The sequence below is a fragment of the Furipterus horrens genome, unplaced genomic scaffold (genome assembly GCF_987537825.1).
Source record: "Furipterus horrens unplaced genomic scaffold, mFurHor1.1.pri manual_scaffold_7, whole genome shotgun sequence".
In the NCBI taxonomy this organism is placed as follows: Eukaryota; Metazoa; Chordata; class Mammalia; order Chiroptera; family Furipteridae; genus Furipterus; species Furipterus horrens.
Window position 1 is genome coordinate 59,690,848 of NW_028327177.1, and position 25,483 is coordinate 59,716,330.

A 25,483-nucleotide genomic window follows, 5' to 3' on the forward strand; every position below is an offset into this window, starting at 1 on the left:
GTCTAGGACACATTATCAGCACATTCTCTGTTGATATCTGTGATGAATTTTTTCCTTTTCACTCTCAAGATTAATTTCAATTCCTAAAGAATTCCCTCTGAAAATACACATGCAGTCATGCTTTCTGTAGTTCAGGCATTTGGGGAAAAGGGTTCACATTCCTTTAGGGCTAATAGCTATTTTGTTCATTTTTCTTTAGCTGTATGAAATCCCTCTTAGAAATATGCCTCATAACACCAAATAAAATGTAAAGAGACTAATATAGCTTGTTTCTTTGGCTTGAGTTCATCATGTGTTTGAATTTTAGGGAGAAAAACAAATGAAGGAATTCTCCCAAATAATAACTTGTAAACCCATACTCTCTGGCCCAATTTTTTATTCCTTTCATAGGCCCTAATTCTACCTTTCTAATTTAAAGCAAAGTGAACTCGGTGGCCTCTCCTCCACCCTCAGAATGACAGCAATCTCTGCCGTCAGCAGCGCTCTCCTGTTCTCCATTCTCTGTGAAGTAAGTGCTGTTGTTTTATTCAATTCCACTGACTCATCCTCGCCAACCAATAATTTCACTGATATTGAAGCAGCTCTGAAAGCACAACTAGATTCTGCGGACATCCCCAAATCCAGGCGGAAGCGCTACATTTCGCAAAATGATATGATCGCCATCCTTGACTATCATAACCAAATTCGGGGCAAAGTGTTCCCACCGGCAGCAAACATGGAATATATGGTAAGATAACCTTTTTTTTTAAGTTCTGAGTTTATTTAAATTGTTCATTAGAAGATCTAAAGAGTGTTTATATGTTTTGAGAATGGGGTGTTTTTTACACATTTTAACTCAGAAAAAGTATTTGTGTTCCCGGCAAACTAAAACACTGTTTCATTATAGAATTAAGGGGGGGGGGGATCCAGTTATCTTTTGTGAGCTCTGTAACCATCAATGAATCAGGTCTTATATAAGAAACATAGGTAAAAAGTTAGGTATGTTGACTGATCACACTTTAAATTCACTTTAAAAAATTCACATGGAAAATTGGGGGGGGGGCTTTGTTTAGCTAATAGTCATGTTGATCAGTTAAACCATTTCTTGAAAATAATTTTTTTTTTAATTATAGGTTTTGTGTGCATGATTTATTCTCTAGGTAGGTGTCTTTTCCCTTTCTTGGACAAAGCTCTTTCTGAGCTAATCTACTTGTGTTCTCAGACAACATGCTGACTTTTTCCTCCTTGTGATTTAATGCTTTGTTGCTTAGATAGCAGTGAAGCCAGTGTGCACTTACTTGTGTGCTGTTACAACTTGCTATAAACACATTCTTTGCTCTCTCTTAAAAATAGGCTCTGTATGTTTAAATTATTCTACTTAGAAAAAATTTTAAGTACGTATTGAAATGATAGGTGTTTTTTAAAGTTTTTTTTATTTTTGGTTTTAAATTTATGCAAGATTATGGTTTAAATTCTATCACCTTCCAAGAGCACAGCCTGGAGCCAATTTAAGTTAACAAAGACCACCAATATGGTATTTCTAAGATGGAGTGGGGGGTGGCAGTGCCACTAACAACTTTTCATAAGTGATGACCTGAAATTTGGGTACTTCTGTCAGATTATAAATTCATCTATTTTATTTAAATAAGCCTCTTAAGTATGACTAATTGCAGATATCAGTGTCATAGGAAAAACAAAGACTAGCCAAATGTAAGAGAGTCATAGTTCATAGAAGTATAAATTTAGATTCTATAAAAAAGCATGTTTCTAAAATTTTGAAAGAAAGAGTAAGAGAAGATGTAACCAGCCCTAATATATAAAGGGTTATATAGTTTCATGAATAAGAATATGAACTCTGGCCCCGGTTGGGTGGCCTTGATTGGAATGTCGTCCATACACCAAAAGGTTGCAGGTTCGATTCCCAGTCAGGGCACATATCTAGGTTGCAGGTTCAACCACCAGTTGAAGTCCATATGGGAGGCAACCAATTAACGTTTCTTTCTCACATCTCTTTCTTTCTCTCTGTCTCTCTCTCTCCTCCCCTTTTTCCTCCCTCCATTCCTCTTTCTCTAAAATCAATAAAAATACGTATCCTCAGGTGAGGATTATAAAAAACAAAACTGGAATCTAAATTCCTGGGCTCAAATTCTGTCCTGGAATATAAGCTGAATGAATTTGTTACCTCATTCATTTCCATCATTTCTAAAATGAAAATAAAGGATGTAGCTGCCAAACAGAGTTGTTATGAGGAATGTATGAGGTGACTGGTAGAACAATTAGACCAGAGCCTACTCCAAAATAGATGTTCAATAAACATTAGTTTTTATGAGTTTTCATAAACTTCCATGAACTTCTTGTGAAAAGCTCTCAGTGAAAACCTATTCAAGATATAAGAAGCAGTTATGCACATTGCAGAGGTGTTTATAGATGGTGATATATAAACATAGAAGAGACACAAATGTTTTCAAAATTACAATAAATTATATGCATAAGATTCTATGTAAGCTCAGAAAAGTATAATATCCTGATTGCAGGCTTAGAGAGTACTCCCCAGAGGGGATCACATTGCTATGCAGACTGAGGTGAGATTCAAGAGAACTGAACCAGCTTTGGAGACAAGCTCTAGTGTGTTGAAATCCTAACTCTTCTGCTTACTTTGTGACCTTGTATAAGTTACTGAAGGTTCTGAGACCCAATTTCCTTATCTGTAAAATGGGAGTGATAATTTACATAATAGCCTGTCAGTATATCCATACCATTCACTATTTTGATAATATGGAGGGAAGAAGTTACCATCATGAGTAAAGACATCGGTGGGGTACAACACAGTAGAAATGAGATTTAATAAAGCCACATTTTTCTAGTTACATATTTCCCCACTAATCAAGAATTAATTTATTCCCCATGTGTTTATTTAATTGCTTCTATGTACCAAGGACCTGGCTAATTGTTTCCATAGATGACCTAATCTGATAGCTCCCATCTTTGCTATAAAATTAAGATCGTGATTTTCATTTTACAAATAAAATTGAGACCCAGAGACATACATGAATAGGCCAAGGCGGTGTGGATAATTATCCATATGGACCAGGATCACTAAAATTAGAATTCAGGTATGTGTAATTTCGAAGCCCCATGCTTGTACTGGGGGCATCTTTTCATTTAGCTATAGCAAATGTTCATTGGAGGAGCCCCTCAGAGGTATCTTTGTTTTCTTCTTTAAATTGCCAGCTGAAGTCCCATAGCATTCATATTCTATTTGTCATTCCTCTCTAATTTGTTTTTCAAGTGCAAGAGCTCTTATATACAGTTTATTTTGTACAAACCAGACACAGTGTTGGGTAGACAGTAGAAGCTCTATGAATCCTCCTTAACTCAGTAAATTAATGAGAAATAGTAATTAGAACAGTTAAGTCCTATAAAGTAACACATGACTGTCTTAAATTATCATGTAAACCCAACATATAGTTCCTTTGCACAAGTATTTATTAACTAGTATTTATCAAGCATTTATTAAATGCTAGTCACTATTCTAAACATTATGGAAACATTTATGAATAAAATTGATACTCCCTTGCTATGTAAGGTGGGGAATAAGACAATAAATAAGATAAATAAAGTACATAGTACATTTTAAGTTAATAATTATGAAGAAAAATAAAGCAGATTATAGTGAGGTTGCAAAATTTAATAAGGTTGTCAAGGAAGAGCTCAGTGGGAGTGTCCTAGAGAGAAGAGAGAGTGAGCCACACTGATGGGTGAGGGGAGACCATTTCTGGCAGAGGGAAGAACAAGAAAGGGCAAAGACCCTGAGGCAGGAGAAAAATGATTAGTTCAGTTAGAAAAATATGCTTAATGTAGTGAAATTGTAGAACTCCCTGAGTAAATTGACCAATTGACATAATTCATTGGATCCTTAATGAAGACTCAGAGAAACTCTGAAGGAAGTATAATATAAAAAGTAGTTTGTAGGCCACAGCACAGATGTTACGTGACTTTAATCTCTAGGCCAGGTGAAAAATACGGATCTCAATTGAACACTGTTACCTTTATTTTAATTTATTCAGCATCAGTTTGAATTGTGAGAAATTTGAAAATGAGTTCTATTTGTAACTACTATGTGTCTCAAAAACTGGGGACACAGCTCATTATGGCCACCATGTGTACAAATTATTCTCATCAGTGAGTGGTATCCCTGCAGGAGCCTTGTGGAAGATGGTCTTCAGCTCAAGATTTTTCCTAATTGCTCCAGCCTGATTTGTAATCTCTTTCATCCCCATTCCTCTTTGAACCTTTTCCCATGCCATTTCCTCTCTTTTAAATGTCACCTCATTAGTATCTGCCATTATTTATAATCCTACCCTTCAAGTTTTAAGCATAATGAATGCCCTTTGTTGATATTTCTTATGATCACACCACATTCGATTCCTTCTTCTTTTGAAGCACCATAATCTATATATTTATTATATTGCTCTCATCAAAATCAAACTGGATTTATAGTTATTTGTATATTTCTTGCAAACTTCTTAATTTTAAGCTTCAGAGTACTAAGTCATCTTTGTATTTCTATTTTTAAGTAACATTAATTTTGATGTGACAGTCAGCCCTCCATAACCATGGGTTCTCCAACTGTGGATTCAACCAACAACAGATCAAATATAGTCTAAAAAAATTTGTTACATTGTTGCTGATATGTACCATGTAGTCAGACCTACAATGGAGAGACTCTTTTCTTGTAATTACTCTTTAAACAATACAGTATAACAACTATTTACATAGCACTTATACTAGATATAATAAGCAATCGAGAGATTATTTAATGTATAAGGATTATGTATGTAGATTATATGCAAATACTAGACCATTTTATATAAGAGACATGAGCATCCACAGATTTGGGGGTCTTGAAACCAATCCCATAAGGGACAGCTGTATTATCTACATTCTAATATAAATTTTCTTATCACTTATAATAATATTTTATCTCATACACTCAAAATAAATGTTTTTAATAAATTCAGAAAATCAATAATATAGATAGTGCTTAAGATATGCAAATCAAAATTCTTTACTCTGGCTTCTGTATTCCAGTTAGTTTACTGACAAATTTCCAGAGCTCCTTGGACACCAGTTGCTTTTCATTCTTCCTAAGGGTAGCTTAAACCATGACTCTAAACCACAAACCACACTAGTTTCTTAGAACAAGAATTATCCCCAAAAGAATGAAATTGCAAGACTCACACATGGAGTAAAAGTTGTAAGATATTTTTTGAATCCAAGTCAATTTAATAAATTAAATTTCAAAAATTTGAAGTTCTTCCAAGAGAATATGAGATCCAAAGATCACAGAACTCTTTCTTACAATGTAAACAAAACAGTAAAAAAGAAAACAGGGGGGAAAATCCACTAAACATATAATTCAGTATAATACACTGCTGCATCAGATTGATATAATAAAAGAGATCCAGATGAATACCATGGAGAAGTCAAAGAGAGAAATGATAATCTCTAGTTGGCAAAATCAGAAAAGGCTTCTTGGAGGAAGAGATTAGAGATTGATGCTCTGGAAAGGGCAACATTGGCTCTATGGTAGGTAAAGTGAGGCATGAACAAAATTGCTAAGAGAGAAAAAGTATAGTACATAAACCATATTTTTGAGGAATTTGGGAAAAGATTGAAGATCACTTAATACAAAAGCATTAGAGAGACTGGAGGTTTTGAGCAGAGTCAGAGATTCACTAAAAAAATTAAAAAGATTCTGGCAATTGATGGAGTTCAGAGTGGCAGTGAATGTGACAGGAGACATAGCAACCATTGAGTCAGTGATGTAATTTCTTTTGGCATAGGTAGAGAGGAGCTGGGCACCTACATCTACATACAGTGACAAGTATGAACAACTAATTGAAGTGTAGTGCATGAAACAGCAGTCTTTTTTATTATAAAAGATTTTAATTATTTATTTATTTTTAGAGAAAGAAGGTAGGGAGGAAGAGAGGAAGAGAAACATCAATGTGTGGTTACTTCTCATGCCCCCAACTGGGAACCTGGCCTACAAACCAGGCATATGCCCTGACTGGGAATCAAACTGATGAACCTTTGATTTGCAGGCTGGTACTCAATCCACTGAGCCACACCAGCCAGGGCAGCAGTCTTCATATCTAGTACAGAATGGTGGAAAGGCAGGTGAAGGTCAGTGTGAAGGTAAGGGTTAATATGAATTAACAACTTAATACTGAAAATAAAAGGATAATGTAATTTCAAGAAGCCAAATAGCTCTATTGATAATATGGCCAATTCTGTTTGTTTGTTGCCTACAAATGTTATTGGCAAAGCTAAAGGAATAGGGTTTCTTATGCTTTTATGGAAAAGAGAAAAATAACTAGTTTCCAAATCACAACAGGTAGTAACATAACAAAAAGCATGAGTTGAACGAATGAATGGAAAATAGATTAATCCACCTTTGGAAATAGCCAATAAACTATTTCCTACAATAATTTATAACTTGGGAATAATAAAAAATGCTGATTCACTTATTTGGGCTTCCTGTAGAAGAGAATATAGATAATGTGAACTATATTTTCTTTTCTTCATTTCATAGTTGACTGAACACTTGTGATGTCTATTCTTATTATTTTGAAAAACATATGAAACCATATATTTTCCCAAGTGGCACATTTCCTCTCATTTGAGAAGGACAACTAAATTTTCTTATTATAAACATGAGAGATATTTGATGTGTCCAACCTAAATCTGTTCAATGAATGCTTTTATGACCATTAGAAAGCCACCTGTGAGCCTCTGCCAGACAGCAGTGTACTGAAAGAGACTGCTGGCAGCAAGGCACTTCTCCAGGACTTTTAGAACTCTGCATTTCTGTTCTAGATGGAGAACTTTTCAAGTGCCTTCACTTCAAATGGAGACTGGGCACATTTTATAGGAATTTTCTTTCAAGGTTCACATTGCTCAGTATCACTTAGGGTTGTATACAAATGCTCAGCCCTCCATGTATGGAGTCAGCTGAATGAAGATGAAGGGCATTTTATTTGAGACAATTTTGAATACAGGCTCCAGGAAGTGCAAATGTAAGCACATGGACACGATGTGATTCAGAACATCACCATTTAGGTGGAAATCAGAAAAACTGTGACTCACACAGAAGCCACATACATGGTAACCATATTTTCCAATATTCAACATTGTTTATTTGTTTTAATTTTTAATTTTTTGGTGGAAAATGATATTTGGCCAAATACAACAGTGCTGGAAAAGAATTTTATTGTATTCCTGCTGAGTATTGGTAGAACGTAGCATCATATCTTTTCTAGAGAGAAATAGTAAATAACTATGGAACAACTAAATGAAGTCTTTTAACTTCTGAGCATCTGCATAGAGAGTGTGTGGCTATGGCACTCTGGTGGGCAAGAATCCTTCAGTATTCAATCACTTATTCTAAAATACCTATTCAGGTACCTGGCACTTGGCTGAGAGGACTGAATGGGGAGCTAAGAGATTATCTTCCTTAGGTAATCTTAGGTTACCTTAGGAGAACTGTGAACAGACAAGTAAGTGGGCAAAGCAATGAGTGGAGTGCTAGTGGGTGCTATGGGATCATATGGGGTATACCTAGCCCAGACTTGGACTCAGGATACAGAGGCTGGGAAGGCTTCTAGAAGATAATGACTTCAAATATTAAAAATGAAAAATAAATAAAAGTTATACAGGAGGGAGCTAAGGAAAGAGAGAACACATTGTAGGTGTGAGAGCATGTTCCAAGAAGGTGCATGGTGCATTGAAGGCAAGAATAAAAATTCAATGTGGCTAGGATGAAGTGTATTAAAGAGAAAATAATATTTGATGATGCTAGGGAAGGCATGAGAAACTTTTTTGGGATTTATTCTAAGATCAGAGTTATGTCATTAATTGAAGGTTTTAAGCAGAAATGTTATATAATAGATTTTCATTTCACAAAGGTCATTCTGGCTCTAGGATGAGGAGGGGATTGGAGAGAGGCAGAAGTAAAGGTAGCGAGCATAGTCCAGAGGTGGTTAATTACTTTGTCAGTCCTGGTGAGTGATGACTGAAGCCTCAGTAAAGTTTAAGGCTATAGGGTTGTGACAAAGTAAATTTAGGCATCAAATCAATAGGAGAAAGTGATTTATATGATAGAATAGTCAAGGAGGATGCCTTCAGTTTTTACTAGGACAACTGTATTTCTTTGATTTGAAGAACACAAAGGAAGACTGGGTGACAGGTAGTTTTTAAGTAGCTGCAGGAGTGTCATCCAGGTATACACCTACAGAGATTGAAAGAAGTGGCTACAGCAATTTTCAACTAGTATGCCACAAGGATTTTTAAAACAAGCAATACCTGACTAGGCAGGGGCACTGACCTCTTTTCTCTTAGAATGTCAAATAAAGAAGTGGCAACAGGCAACATAACAATAGACATCTGATGTGAATGAGTCGAAATTATACCTAGTTTTTGGTCAGATTGGCAAAAAAGATTATCTATTTTTTTGTGTGCTGCAGAATTTTAGAAATTAGTTTATGTGTGCCTTGGGATGAAAAGGTTGAATATCGCTGTTCTACTATAAAGAATTTTGGATCGGCATATGCTTTGGTAATCAAAATGGACCACTTTGCATAATTGATAGGGATATCATGGAGACAGCATGGATAGGTGATTTTATGTCTGGGAATCAGCTCAAGAATTTTTGTAAGAAAGCTTCATCTACTCTATTAGAATAAATGCTGAGACTTAAATCAACATGAATTCAAATCTGTTTCACTGTTTCAGAGGCCTAAATAATACCAGGTCTAGCAAGTCTTTCTGACATATTAAGAATAAGGTCTTTCTGGAAACTAATCAAAGTATTTCAGGAAAATAGAAGCTGACTAGTGTGGCTTGTCCAGCATCCTGAGTTTAGTAAATCTGAAAGCCATTTAATAGTCATTCAGTGGCCATTAAATAGTTCTGAACTTGAGATGTTTAATTGTCTCTAAGGATTTCTGAAGAATGATGGGGAGGGGCAAGGTGAAGAAAGGCTAACAGCTCAAACTGGGAAAGAAAAAAAAAAGTTTGGCACAAACTATCCTAGAGTGAGGTTTGAAGAAATGGGGTTTCAATGTTTCCAGTATATGCTACCCGTAGTGTCTAAAACCAGGTATCAAGCATTTTTTTTGACATGAACATGCAAGAATGCTTAACAAGGTGTTTTCAAACTCAACCTTTCATGACTTTTAAAATTTCACACCACATACTTCAAACTGAAACAATCCAGAAATGTTACTTAAGGACACATTTTTTCTTCCTAAAAGTGCATCAAATTCATATTTCATAATTCCATTAAATATGAACATTCTACCAAATCTGTGTCACTGCATACCAGGGAGATCATGTTTTCAGCAAGCAGCAGGTAGGTGGAAAGGCATTTGGACTTTTCTGACCAAATGGGTAATAGAAGGTAGGGGGTTTGCATATGTATCAATAAATCAGTTTTTAAATTATTGTAATACCAAGTTTATGAAAAAAATTAACCACATGTGAAAATGTCTTCCTGACTCATAACTTCAGTATTAAATGATAGCTGATGAGTACTATATTTCCACAGAGAGAAGGACTATTACTAGAGTCCATAAAAAATGGTCTTAAAACTTAAAAATAAAACATATGTAAAAGAGGAATTTAAGTTGGTGAATTCACAAGTTTTAAAACTTCTAAAATGTTTCCTAGTTTTTATGTTCCACTGTCTGATATTATGTTTCCCTGGAAGAAAGCTCCTTGTTATCTATACACAATTCTGCTTCTGATCATTTAGTTGCTTTAGGGTTTGCCTGTTTTCACTTTATCTGATTGCATGCTTAGTTGAGATTAAAGTTTGTGTCTTTTAAGCTTCATGCTGCCAGAAAACGTGATCAAAGGGCACCTTGCTGATTTGCATTCTAGGTGGCTTGCTAGTTCACTACCATCTGGGGCCTGGATCCTTGGTACTAATATCTACCATTACATACACCCTTGTGCTGGGCTCATTGATCTCAGTCACATTGTCACCTAACCTTCACAACAGTTTTGAGAGATGGCAACAGTTTTCCTCATTGAGAGACAGGAAGCCTGAAGCTTGGAGAGTGTAAGTAAGTTGGCCAAGGTCACAGAGCAAGTAAATCAAACTGGTGAGAACACAGTTCTATCTGACCACAAAAACCCACACTTGAAAAGACTACAATACATACTCCCCTTCATGAATTCATCTTCTGCTCTAGGGAAATTCCCTACATGCACATCATCCAAGGACATCACTGAATATTAAAAGACTTTTCTTCATGTGGAATCAAACCTTGCTCCCTGTACTCTTCTTCGACATCATAGGGAAAAATTCTGCATTTTAATAATGCTTCGAATCTTTGAAGGCTATGAGCACCTGTGTCTTAGACCCCTGACCCTGTCACCCAGTTCTTTCTTAGCCTCCAGAATGTGGCTTACCAGGGAAGATTGTACAAAGATATTTGCTTTTTGAAAACTCTGCGAAAGGTAAGAGTTGTGTCATTAAAGACAAAGAATCAAGGTACTCCGTCACCCCTACTCCTGGGAAGCAGTGTGATTCTGATCAAAGACGACCTTTCACCTGGTTGTCATCCCTGCCTGGGTTCCCACATGTGTGTTATTCTGACAGTGAGGTGCCTGGAATTGATGTGGCCTCTCCTGAGTGGAGTAGTGATGACCAATTTTTCTCCATTCTGCTTCTCTGGGCTCAGCCAAAAGTGAGGTTGGCAGATTTGATGGCCAAAGTCTCCTGCTGATCCATGTCACAGTCTCATGAACTAAGTCACATGTAGGTCAAAAATGTGCTTTAAATATATGTCTGATGTTATAATGAAAAGAGATGGTCTTACTTTAAAGTTTTTAAATATTTTTTAAGTTTTTAGATTTTCAGGAAGTATATCATTCTTCTACATGTTTTGATACCTCAGTTAATGAAAGCATTTAGAGTTCCCATGATTTCTACATAGGCACTATGAACACAATCTATTATCTCGGTATTCATAACCATGTAGCCAGACTACACGTTCCCTTCACTGGAATTATCATTCTCAGAATGAGTGATGTTAGCTTATTTGTACAGCAGCATACAGTACTATTTTTCTAACCTTCTCACTCATAATTCTTTCATTTATACACATTACAAACATCCTCACAGAGCTTGGTATCCAGTGTGTGTGACAGTGAGATATTTTACTGATGAGATGTTATTTTTATTTTTTAATTAAACTTTGAATCAATAACAGACCAGAACTGAAAGAAAGGACACCGATGTAAATGCTTATAAAATGAAAATTAACAGACGTTAACTACCAGAAATGCCCACTTCTTCCAGAACTTCTCTGTGGTGTGTGAGTGTGGGAGAGGAGAGGGGAGGGCCAGAGTTCTCTGTGATCATAATGTCATAACAGCAAATGAGGCTTTAGATAACTTGTTAACCAGAAGAACACAGAACCACTTTACAAGTACACATTCAAGGTCCCCATCTGTGAAACTTTGATTCAGTAGGTCCAGGGTTGTGCTAGGCATCTCTTCTCAAAAGAGATCCTGGAGTAATTTACTGAGTTGTAATTCTAAAATGTGTTTTTAGAACTAAGGTTATGTTTCAGGACACAAAACTGAGCTGAGAAAAGTATTTTGTGGCTCAAATATCCACTTATTTATTAGGAGACTATATACTAAAACAAGTACTAAGCTAAGCCAAAAGAATTATTCCAGTGATAATTTTAATATTATCACAAAATTTCACTGAATATTCACTCAGCACCTGTTTCCAGAAAACATCATGTAGGCACTATGGGTGAGCTACCAATGTCTGAAACATGGAACAACACTTATGAATATACCTGATTGACTAAGGACTTTTCAAAAGAAAGAAATTTAGTAGCAGATGAGTCTTTTGGAGCTTCTTCATATAATGCATCACACACATTATATGGGAGTGGGAAAATTAGGTTTACAGTGCTGAGTATGTGAACCAAATTATTCTTGTATTACTTATTTGTATTACAACTGTAAACCTACTTTTGCCCACCACTGTATATGTATAATGTATTGCATACATTTATAGAATTTATTATAATTTGCAATTATTTAAATATTTGTTTGGTAGTGTTTTTGTTGCCTGTCTCTTCCCTAAATTGTAAGGCAGAGTTTATATTAATTAGTCTTGCTGACAGTTGAATGCTCAATACCTAGTGCCTCCCAATAAATATTCATTAACTTGCTGCTTAGATGAAGGAATCACCAAGGATCTTATTGTTAATGTGGAAACTTCTATTTCTTGGATTTTCCATTGTTGAAGTCAAGGCAGCCATCCCTATGTAGTAAGTTTATTGTAGGGAGGTTTGAGGTAAATGTAGTTCCAGGGTCACTATTTTCTGCCACCATTATGGATATTAACAGAAAAGATGACACCCCTGTGTAAGTGTAATAGAGATAATGATACCCTCTATCAGAGTTCATGAACTGTAGGCCCATCAACTACTCTAATTAGTAGGTATGTTTAATTTGCTCTGCATGACATTGAACTGTACAGAATTTTACATTTTTAGAAGTTAATTGTCAACATGTAAAAGTTGATACATTTTATATGTACATCAGGATTTCTAGATTATCCTAAAAATGGCCTAGAGACATTGAACCGACTTCCTACTTGTCAACAATTGCTTAGAGAGGAGTAGCTTCTTTGGGTGGGGCAAATTTGCTCATTTCTGAGAGTGTCTCTCTCTCTCTCCTTGCATCCCTTTTTCTCTCCATATAACTGTCCAGAGGTCAAGCAGCAGGTGTACTTTGTCATCTTATACCCAATACTACTTTAGTCATCTTCATTACTAGACCATGCCCCCAAAGCAATTATTTAGTTTGATTATATTTAGTTAGAGTTTGTGCATTTTCAAAGCACTTGCTTAAAGTACAGTTTCACACTTAGCCATGCATAGATTTAAATCACTGAACATTTTTCCATCATTTCTTAATCACCAACCTTATTTGAGTACTCTTATCTCAAATTTTGAATTTTTTGGCTTTTATTCATGCCTTCATTTATTGATACATATGAAGCACTCCCTCGGTTAGAAGTGTCTTTCAGTAATGCAGATAACAAACAATGCTGGCTTGGAGCAGGTGTGACAATAGTGTTGACAATTGGTGCTCGTCTTCTGGATAAACAGTATTTTGAAGGTAGGATCAATAAAACTTGCTGGTGGAGCAGATAAAAATTATGAAACAAATAAAGAACAAAGATGAATGCTAGATTTTTAACCTGCACAACTACAACAGCAGCTTGTAAACTTTTTTCATTACGGGTCAGACAGTACATATGTTCAGCTGTGCAGACCTTATGGTTTATGTTGCAGCTGCTTAACTCAGCCTTTGTAGCATGGATAATATATGAACAGGTAAGGGGACATACTGATGACCCCTGAACTAGAAGATGGGCAATACCATTCTCTGATAGGTGGAAGACTGTAGGACCAACAGGTTATGGGCGGATAGCGGGTAAGGTCATGAATATCTGGAGCTCAACTTTGAATGAATTAGGTAGAGGTTTAAAGTAGCTAGGTGGATAACTTAGCTCAGAATTCAACTGAGAGATTTAGAGATATAATTTGGAACTATAAAACCACCAGCATATAAATAGTATATAAATCCATGAGACTGTATGAGATTATGGAGACAGTGCATACAGAAGAAATAGAAAAGAAGAAAAGAGAGAGAGAGAGAGAGAAGCGGCCATGGCCTGAACCTCCAGCCTGTAGAGGTTGGAGAGTGAAGAGGAATCAGTAAAAATATGGACAATCAGCAACCAGAGATCAAGTCAAGCATAGGATCATGTGACCAAGGAATGGGGGTGTGTCCAGGAGGATAAAGAGGCCAGGCATCCCAATGTTGCTGATAGACCAAGGAAGTTGGTGAGCAGAAAATGGTAATTGATGTGAACAGCTGGGTAGAATAGAGGTTGGATGGGGAACATGTCTGGAGGTTTCAAAAAAGAATGGAAGAAAAAAACCTGGAAATTATTTTGATTAAGACAGCTCTCAAAGGGTTTTATTGTTATAGAAAGGAGAAGAATGATACTGCCATTGGAAGATAAAAGGAGTCAACAAAGGGCCTTTTTAAAAAATGTATGCTGTTGACAATAGTCTCCACCAAAAAAAAAAGCGCTTTATATCATCTCTTTACAGAAATGTATCTTTCTCACCTACATGCAAGCTCACACTCATCTTACCTGAGGGAAGTCTACATTATATGCGTTTAAACATTTAAGAAATACTTAGGACCTTACTTTGATATTTCATGACAGAATTTCATGAAACACATAAACTAATTATTTAAATTCTGTGGCACACCAAAAAATATATAAATTTTTGCTGATCTGGTAAAAATAAGTATAGTTTTGATTCATTCACACTGGATGACTATTATTGTGTTGACTATTGTCATTTTTTTTTACTTGACAATCTAATGGAAAAGAGGTGAGAGTCCCTGACTAAATAGTTAGGTGTTTTATGTTTTAAAATTTTTTGTGGTGCACTGGTTGCAAATTGCTGTTTTATGATATAATGTGGTCCCATATTTTATAGTTATTTTTATTACTTGAAGGAATTTCTTATATCAAGTTCCTTTAACTCTACTTCTCTTATAAAATAGAGTTAGTTAAAAAATCAGTTAATTAATCAATGCCAGAACTGTCCTTCTCTCTACCTCTGCCCTACTTCACCCCACCTGACATCATCCCTCTCCAGCCTTCCTTCCCAATGCTCATTTCATTTCTGCCCTCCTTTCTGGTTAACACTGGAGCTTATATATTCAGCTTTGAATTTTCTTTATTGGCATTTCACATGCATTTCTACCTAATGGAAATAAACCCACCAATTTCAAAGCAGAACCGCAATCATGCCCATAATTTAAAGCTGTTTAAAGTGTTTTAAAAGCTTTTGGCTGCCCTCAGGGAAATAATTTTGTCATCACTTAATTTCTTTTTAATGGTTCTTTCTCACTTCTGTAAGTCAACACTTCTTTCCAAATCTGCTAAACCCAGAAAAAGATCAAACATTCTTAGCTTAATTATTTTTAAAGAACTCTAAAACCTATCTATCTAAATTGACTTTACTTTTAACCTTAATATACAAGGAATGACCACATAAATGTCCAAGAAAATAAATATCTACAGCACATGCCATACCGCCATACTGTCTCCAATGCCATTGCTTTCATAACCAGTTTATAAATACATTTCCAAAAACTCAGTGCAATATTTTTATTTAACATTTTATTTCTCTGAAGATGGATTCCAAGTGTATAATACATTTTTCAAGAGGTGACTTTTGTTTTTATTTTTTTAGTTTATTATTGTTATTTTAACCCTCATCCAAGGATATGTTTATTGATATTAGAGAGGGAGGGAAGAAAGGAGGGAGGGAGAGAGACTGAGAGAGGGAAACATTGACATGAGAGAGAAACATTTTTCAGTACCTCCAGTGTGTACCCTAACCAGAGATTGAACCCACAACATTTTGGTGCATGAGAGGATGCTCCAACCAACTTAGCCAAACTGGCCAGGGCTTAAAATTGATTTTTCAAATACTTCTCTATTTAATTCTTATGTTTGAAATTAAAAGATGTTACCCTTTAAAAAAGAAGCAGTATGTCCCCTGAAACAATATTGGGGATATACCCAAGTAATTTTAGGTTGCAGTCCAGATAGACTGAATTTCTTGTTGCCCCGAGACGTTTACAGGGATTTAAGAAGGGAGACTCAGATATCAATGTGCTCCCTGACTCTCTGGCTACCACTCTGTTGGGGATACCAAAACTTACAGAAACAGCCACTAAATCAATCTCATATCTGACTGAATCATATCATCCTCTAATTCTCTACTTATGGAAGTCAACAACCTTCTCCCAAGCTGCAAAATAGTTTGACTCAATTGTGCATGTCTTTGGCCTTAGCTCGAAAGACCTGTGAACTTGATGAAAATCTGCATTCTTGTCATACATACCCCTCCTATCTGTTGGAGCCGAAAGTCTCTTAGATTTTTAAATGACATCAATTTGAATTCTGGATATCTTTCATGGTTTAAACCAACTAAGTGGTTGTCACAGACAAGGTGCTAACTTTATAAGCAGAATAGCTCATGGTAAATGTTTGAGTCCAAAACTAAATTAATCAATTTATGAGCTGACCAACTAACAAGCTATTAACAACAAATGGAAGAAAACCATTTGGGCCAATAGAGCACAACTTAACAAGTGTATACATGTTTGGACATTGTCTAAACTATCTTTATTTTGTGATTTATCTAATATAATTATAATATCTAACTTCTAGTGGATCCATTAAATTTTCTTTTTGTACCCATGCATATTCTTACTTTTTGCCTTATTTTTAGGAGGCAAGATCAGATTTTATTTTATTTATTTATTTATTTTTAATTTTATTTATTTTTTTGTTTTTCGATTACAGTTGTTCCATTTTATTCCCCTTTGCTCCGCACCCCACCCGTCCCACCCTCTCTCCCACAATCACATCCCTCCCCGTTGTCCATATCCATGAGTCATTTATACACGTTCCTTAACTGAACCCTTTCCTTACTTATCCCCCTTCTTTCCTTCCCTCCTCCCCCCTCCCCGCTGATAACTGTTATTCTACTCTTTGTTCTACTTAGTTCATTTGTTTGTGTTGTTCCTCAGTTTTCTGTGTTTGGTGATACCATATGGTATTTTTCTTTCTTTGCCTGGCTTATTTCACTAAGCATAATTTTCTCTAGTTCCATCCATGTTGTCGCAAATGGCAGGAGTTATTTTTTCTCTCTCCTGCATAGTATTCCATTGTGTAAATATACCATGGTTTTTTGATCTACTCATCTACAGGTGGGCACTTAGGCTGTTTCCAGTACTTATTATTGTAAACAGTGCTGCTATGAACATAGGGCTGCATAAGTTCATTTGAATTAGTGTTTTAGGATTTTTGGGGTATAATCCTAGCAGTGGAATCTCTGGTTCAAAAGGCAGTTCCATTTTTAGTTTTTTGAGGAAATTCCATACTGTTTTCCATAGTGGCTGCACCAGTCTGCATTCCCACCAACAGTGCAGGAGGGTTCCCATTTCTCCACATTCTCACCAGCACTTCTTGTTTGTTGATTTGTTGATGGTGGCCATTCTGACAGGTGTAAAGTGGTATCTCATTGTGATTTTTACTTGCAACTCTCTGATGGCTAGTGATGTTGAGCATTTTTTCATGTGTCTATGGGCTTTCTGTATGTCCTTTTTGAAGAAGTGTTTGTTCAGGTCCTTTGCCTATTTTTTAATTGGGTTGTCTGTTCTCTTGATGTTGAGTCATATAAGCTCTTTATATATCTTGGAGATCAGCCTCCTGTCCGAGATATCATTGGCAAATATGTTTTCCCATATGATTGGCTTCCTTTTCATCTTGCTGATGTTTTCTTTTGCTGAGCAGACACTCTTTAGTTTGATGTAGTCCCATTTGTTTATTTTTCATTTATTTCTTTTGCCTAAGGAGATGTATCTGAGAAGATATTGTTATGTGGTATATCTGAAATTACCCTGCCTATGTTTTTCTCTAGAACTTTTATGGTGTCATGACTTACATTTAAGTCTTTGATCCATCTTGAGTTTATTCTCATGTGTGGTGTAAGTTGGTGGTCTAGTTTCATTTTTTTGCACGTCCCTGTCTAGTTCTCCCAGCACCATTTGTTGAAGAGGCTCTTCTCACTTCATTTTATCTTCCTTACCCCTTTATCAAATATTAGTTGACTGTATAATTCTGGGTTTATTTCTGGACTCTATATTCTGTTCCATTGATCTATATGTCTGTTTTTAGGCCAGTACCAGACTGTTTTGATTACAGTGGCTTTGTAATATTGTTTGATGTCTGGTACTGTGATTTCTCCTGCTGTGTTCTTCTGTCTCAAGATTGCTTTGGCTATTCGGGGTGTATTTTGACTCCATATAAATTTTTGAAGTATTTGTTCTAGGTCTGTGAAATATGTCATTGGTATTTTAATAAGGATTGCATTGAATCTGTACAGTGCTTTGCATATTATGGCCATTTTGATGATGTTGATTCTTCCCATCCAAGAACATCCTATTTGCTACCATTTATTTGTATCTTCCTTAATTTCTTTTTTCAATGTTATGTAATTTTCAGAGTACAGGACTTTTATCTCTGCTGCCGACGACGACTCCTAGGTACTTTATTTTTCTTGTTACTATAGTAAATGGTATTTTCTTTATTGTCTGTCTCTGATATTTCATTGTTAGTGTACAGAAATGCCTTAGATTTCTGTATATTTATTTTGTACCCTGCTATTTTGCCAAGTTTGCTTTTTATATTGAGTAGTCTTTTAGTGGAGTCTATAGGGTTTTCTATTTATACTATAATGTCATCTGCATATAATGATAGTTTTACTTTTTCTTTCCCAATTTGGGTGCCTTTTATTTCTTTTTCTTGTCTGATTGCTGTGGCTAAAACTTTCACCACTATGTTGAATAGGAGTGGAGATAGTGGACATCCTTGTCTTGTTCCTGATTTCAGGAGAAATACTTTCATTTTTTGCACATTGAGTATGATGTTGGCTTCCGGATTTTTGTATATAGCCTTTATTATGTTAAGGTATGTTCCCTCTATTCCCATTTTGCTGAGTGTTTTCATCATAAATGATTGTAGTACTTTATCAAATGCTTTTCTGCATCTATTGATATGATCATGTGATTTTTGTCTTTCATTTTATTAAGGTGATGTATTATATTTAATGATTTGCGAATATTGAACCATCCTTGCATATCTAGGATGAATCCCACTCGATCATGATGTATAATCTTTTTAATATGTTGCTGGATTCTGTTTGCCAATATTTTGCTGAGGAGTTTAGCATCTATGTTCATCAGTGATATTGGACTGTAATTTTCTTTCTTTGTTGTGTCTTGACCTGGTTTTGGTATGAGGGTAATACTGGCTTCATAGAAAGAGTTTGGGACTTTTCTCTCTTTTTGGATTTTTTTGAATAGTTTGATGAGGGTAGGAGTTAGTTCTTCCCGAAATGTTTTGTAAAATTTCGCTGTGAAACAATCCAGTCTAGGGCTTTTGTGTGCAGGGAGATTTTTGATTACTGTTTCAATTTCCTTCTTTGTTATTGGTCTGTTGAGACTTTCACCTTCTTCTTGATTCAGTTTTGGAGGATTATATGTTTCTAGATATTTGTCCATTTCATCTAGGTTTTTGAATTTCTTGCCATACAGTTGTTTGTAGTAATTTCTTACAATTGTTTGTATTTCTGTGGTATCAGTCGTGATTTCTCCTCTTTCGTTTCTGATTTTGTTTATTTGGGTCTTCTCTCTTTTTTTCTTGATGAGCCTGGCTAATGGTTTGTTGATTTTATTTATTTTTTCAGAGAACCAGCTCCTACTTTTGTTGATCTTTTGAAGTGTTTGTTTATTCTCTATGTTATTTAATTCTTTTCTAATCTTGACGATTTCCTTTCTTCTACTTACCCTAGGCTTTGTTTGTTGCTGTTGTTCCAGTTCTTATAATTTTAGTGTTAGATTTTTTATTTGAGATTTTTCTATCCTATTCAGATATGCCTGTGTTGCTATGAACTTCCCTTTTAGGACTGGTTTTGCTGTATCCCATAGGTTTTGGGCTGTTGTGTGTTCATTATCATTAGTTTCTAGAAATTTCTTGATTTCCTCTTTGATGTCATTTTAACCCATTCATTATTTAATAGCATGTTATTCATTCTCCATGAATTTGGGTGTCTTTGATTTTTTTCTTTGAGGTTGATTTCTAGTTTCAAAGCAGTGTGGTCTGAAAAGATGCTTGATATAATTTCAATTTTCTTGAATTTGTTGAGGCTTGTTTTGTGTCCTATCATGTGGTATATCTTTGAAAATGTCCCATGTTCTTTTGAAAAGAATATATATTTTACTTCTTTGGGGAGAAAAGTTCTATATATATCAGTTAAGTCAATGTGGTTTAGTGTGTTGTTAAATGCCTGTATATCCTTGGTGTTTCTTTGCTTCAAGGATCTGTCTATTGTTGATAATGGAGTGTAAAGTCCCCTACTATGAATGTGTTGCTGTTAGTAGTCTTCTTATGATCTTTAGTATTTTCTTTATATATTTGGGTGCTCCTATGTTGGGTGCATATATGTTGATCAGTGTTATATCTTCTTGAGGGATTGTTCCCTTAAGCATTATGAAATGTCCTTCTTTGTATCTTTTTATGGCCCTTGCTTTGAAATCCATTTTGTCTGATATGAGTATTGCTACCCCAGCTTTTTTTTTCATGTCTGTTTGCTTGAAATATTTTTTTAATCCCTTTATTTTCAGTCTGTATAAATCTTTTCTTGTGAGGTGTGTTTCTTGTAGACAGCAAATATGTGGGTCCTGTTTTCATATCCATTCTGCTACCCAATGTCTTTTAAATGGAACACTTAATTTATTTACATTTAACATTATTACTGACATGTATTTATTCATTTCCCTTTGTACCTGTGTTCCTCTCCCTCTGTTTTCTTCTTCTTTTTTCTTAAAACATTCCCTTTGGAATCTCTTGCAATGCTGGTTTGGTGGAGATGTATTTTTTTAGTCGTTTTTTGTCTGGAAAACTCTTTATTTCACCTTCCATTTTGAATGAGAGCCTTGCTGGGTAGAGTATTCTTCGTTGTAGGCCTTTGTTTTTCATTGCTTGAAATATTTTTTACCTTTTCCTTCTGGCTTATAGTGTTTCTGTTGAGAAATTGGTCGATAGCCTTATCAGAGCTCCTTTGTATGTTATTTGCTGTTTTTCTCTTGCTGCTTTTAGGATTCTCTCTTTGTCTTTGAATGTTGCCATTCTTATTGTGATGTGCCTTGGAGTGGGCCTTTTTGGTTTCCTCTTTATTGGGACTCTCTGTGCTTCCTGGACCCTTTCTGTCTTCACGGTATGAAAATTTTCTGTCATTATTCTTCCTATCATGCCCTCAATTACTCGTTCTTCCTCTTCCCCTTCTTGTATTCCAATGATCAGGATATTATTTTTTCTCATACTGTCTTGTAATTCTCTTAGACTTTCTTCACACTTTTTCAATTTTTTTTTTCATTTTGTTGTAATGTCTGGGAATTATTTTCTACATTATATTCTAGCTCACTAATCCAATCTTCATTTCATTTAGCCTGCTTTTGATTGATTCTACTGTGTTTGTCAATTCAGAGTTGTATTCTTAATTTCTTCCTGGTTCTTATTAATAGTTTCTATTTCTTTTTTTATGCTGGTGTAGTTCTCTGCAAGTTCCCAGAAATTTTCTTGGAGCTTTCCTTGAAGGTTTTAATAGTTATTTTTGAGGTTTTCGAGTACATTGAGCTCTCCGCCACCATTATTTTGAATTCCAAGTCTGACATTTGGGTTATGTCTCTTCCATCTACCTCTCTTTCTGGGGATTCCTCTTTCCTTTTCATTGGGGGTTTTTTTTGCGTCTTACTATGTTGAATTCTTGTTTGTATTTGTCTTTTGAATTTGTCTGCTTTGATTTACAGCCTTTGTGGTATGAGATTCTTTATAGGAGATCTGGGGGTTTCACTGGTGCAACCTCTTTGATCTCCTGAGCCTAATGTTTATGAGGTACCCTTTATGTTGTTTATTTATGCTGTCTGGTTATATTTCCATTACTCTTTGGTGTGACCTTCCTTTTTGCTAGTTGATTGAGAGTCACTCTGCCCACTTTGTCTTCAGTTCTTTTCTGGAGATGCTGTTAAAAACATAAACACAAGCCCATGCAAGAAACACACACCCTCAGAAATATCCCGCACCCCCTATCCCACTATCGGTAGCCAATGAATCAGTATTAATATAAATGTAGAGAGATTAGGACTATTATATTATAGGAGAAGTAGATAAGAGTTGTTTTTTTAAGTATATTTTATTGATTATATTGTTACAATAGTTACAATTTTTTCCCCTTTGCTCCCCTCTGCCCAGCACCCCTCCTTCCCCAGCAATCCCCCCAAGGTCATGCCCATGTGTTGTACATACAAGCTCTCCAGCTTCACCTATTTATATATTCTTCTTCTTCTTTTTAAATAAATAAATGAATAATTAAATATTTTAACAATGAGAAATAACAATCCCTCCCTCTCAGACTTAATCTTATAATCTTATAAAGGACAATGGGCAAAGATCTCGAGCTCCTCTAGCTGCTTCGGGCTGGACATGGTTATCGTCCTACCTATACCTGGGTCCAGAAATCCCTAATTAGAGTGGGGATACAGAGGGGAGGGTGGCCTTCCCACATGGGGAAGGATCGTGCAGACTCTAGGTCAGTTGGCTGTTCCTGGACAATGGCGTGCTTGGTTTAACAGGCTGGTGTCCTTGCTGTATTCTGGGGGCAACAGATTTGGCAACAGGGTTAAAAGACATCATTCAATTCATAACCACTAGATAACAGAAGGCAGGGATTCATTTTTCAATATTCCATATTAGAGAAAAAAAGGGCTTCTTTGGAGAAAGGTGTCCCAGGAACATCTCACCTGTCCAAAACAGTTTTGCACATTATACTTAGTTTGGGCTGAGGGAAATATTTTAGGTTTTCCCCCCTCTCAGAACTCTGGGCCCTTTCTGTCTAAGCCATTAGGATAAAAAAGAGAAAATTGTTTTGTAAACTGAAGCCCACAGACCACCCCATACTTCACCAACCCAGCTACTTAGTTCAGCGAAATCCTTGAGTCTCAGGAGGCAGTGCTGCAGACAGGATTAAGTGTGGCCTATACGTGAAATCACTCAGGTAGTGAGATCATAGGCTTATGCCCTTTGAAAACAGAAAACACATGTTAATTTCTGTAACATAACCTACAAACAAGTCTCTAAATCTGTAACACTGTCTTATTGGAAAGACATCCAGTTGCAAGGCATTTGACATTCTTCTTGCCTGTAAATTAAACATCTTTGATGATACCACAGACATAGTTGAACATTCTAATGAAAACATATTTTAAATGAAAAGAAACTTTAAAGATGGTTAGCTGCACTATTTTATAGTCTGCCACTGATCATTGTGATTTTCCTTGAATAATGATTTTTCTCCCTAAGATTACCCTCCTTGTCATTAAAGGGACTGCATTAAGTTCATTTTTAATTTATCCTGTTCATTTGCATAAACAGAAAAAGGGCAGCAAATGATCACTTATGATCTTTAGTTCTGCTTTGCTGGAACTTACCCAAGGAATATTTAGGGTGACCTTCAGTCTGCCCTTCAGGGCACAGAAGCTGAACCACATACCTGGTATTCAGCCTTGCCTGTACACACCTATCTTTTCCAAGTCCTTCTGGTTTTCCATTGTGCCTTAAGGTCCCATCTGGCCATCTTTCAAGAAACAACCTTAATTCCTTCCCTGGAAAGATTGCTGTGGAATGCAGAAGCAACCATGGTACCAGGCCTTTTATGTCATGGGTTTTTATTACTTTTGAAAGTCATTCCCAGTTCCTCAGGGCTTTTTGGTAACAACCAGAGCCCAAGCATGTCTCCTTTAGGCATGACATTTTAGTCAATGTCTTGGTCAAAAAACCTCTATTAACAACTGGTCTTATTAGTTTTATGCAAAGAAACATGTCATTACTTACTTCTTTAGAATGCAAAACTCCAGAGGGATCAGATAGGGAGAAAAATATACAGTCTGAAGGAAAATCCTTGTCCTCATAATATTCACTGAACAGCATTTCCATTCTTCTTATTTTCATTTTTCCCCCACTAAAAATTTTTTTGTTTGTTTTTCCATTACAATAGTCCCACTTTTTTCCCCCTCTTGCTTCCCTGCACCCTGTCCCCTCCTTCTCCCACATTCAGTCCCACTCAGTTGTCCATGCCCGTGGGTCATTTATACATGTTCTTTGACTATACCCTTCCCCTTCTTACCCCATTCTCTCCCTCCCATCTCCCCCTTTGTTACTGTTAGTCTGCTCCTTGTTTACATACCTCTGGTTCAATTTTGCTCATTTGTTTGTGTTGTTCATTAGTTTCCTGTAATAGGTGACAGCTTAAGATATTTTTCTTTTGTTCCCTGGCTTATTTCGCTAAGCATAATTCTCTCTAGTTCCATCCATGTTGTTGCAAAAGGTAAAAGTTCCTTTTTTCTTTCTTCTACATAGTACTCCATTGTGTAAATGTACCTCAGTTTTTTTGTCCACTCATCTACAGATGGGCATTTAGGTTGTTTCCAGCACTTGGCTATTGTAAATAGTGCTGCTATGAACATAGAGGTGCATAGGTTCTTTTGAATTGGTGTTTCAGGATTTTTCAGATATAATCCTAGCAATGGAATTGCTGGTTCAAAAGGCAGTTCCATTTTTAGTTTTTTGAGGAAATTCCAAACTGTTTTCCATAGTGGCTACACCAGTCTGCATTCCCACCAGCAATGCACCAAGGTTCCCATTTCTTAGCATCCTCTCCAGCACAAGTTGTTTGTTGATTTGTTGATGATGTCCATTCTGACTGGTGTGAGGTGGTATCTCATTGTGGTTTTTATTTGCATCTCTCTGATGGCTAGTGATATTGAGCATTCTTTCATATGTCTATGAACCCTCTGTATGTCCTCTTTAAAGAAGTGTTTGTTTAGGTCTTTCGCCAATTTTTAAGTTGCGTTGTCTGTCTTCTTTGTGTTGAGTCATGTGAGTTCTTTATATAATTTGGAGATCAATCCCTTGTCTGAGATATCATGGCAAATATATTTTCCCATATGGTTGGTTCCCTTTTCATCTTGCTGATGTTTTCTTTAGCTGAGCAGAAACTTTTTAGTTCGATGTAGTCCATTTGTTTATTCTTTCCTTTATTTCCCTTGTCTTAGGAGATATATGGGTGAAAATGTTGCTACGTGGGATATCTGAAATTTTCCTGCCTATTTTTTCTCTAGGACTTTTATGGTGTCATGGCTTACATTTAAGTCTTTGTTCCATTTTGTGTTTATTGTGATGTATGGTGTAAGTTGGTGGTCTAGTTTCATTTTTTTTGCACGTCCCTGTCCAGTTCTCCCAACACCATTTGTTGAAGAGACTCTTTTCACTCCACTTGATGTTCCTTCCCCCTTTGTTAAATAGTAGTTGACCTTACAGACCTTGGTTTATTTCTGGGCTCTCTATTCTGTTCCATTGATCTATATGTCTGTTCTTATGCCAGTACCAGACTGTTTTGATTACCGTGGCCCTGTGGTATAGTTTGATATCAGGTATTGTGATTCCTCTTATTGTGTTCTTCTTCCTCAAAATTGCTGTGGCTATTCGGGCTCTTTATTGGTTCCATATAAATTTTTGAAGTATTTGTTCTAGGTCTGTGAAAAATGTCATTGGTATTTTAATAGGGATTGCTTTGAATATATAAATTCCTCTCGGTAGGATGGACATTTTAATGATGTTGATTCTTCACATCCATGAGCATGGTGTATGTTTCCATTTATTTGTATCTTCCTCAATTTCTTTTTT

At 36.0% G+C, this 25,483-nt stretch overlaps 1 protein-coding gene across 1 annotated transcript in view; it reads left to right on the forward strand.

Annotated features, from left to right (window-relative positions):
- Window positions 1–454: 454 nt before the first annotated feature.
- PI15 (peptidase inhibitor 15) overlaps window positions 455–25,483 on the forward strand; it is a 46,058-nt gene continuing 21,029 nt past the window's right edge. The window contains exon 1 of the mRNA XM_090282886.1: window positions 455–727. Coding sequence (XP_090139012.1) covers window positions 455–727 — 273 coding nt within the window. The remainder of the gene's footprint in view (window positions 728–25,483) is intronic.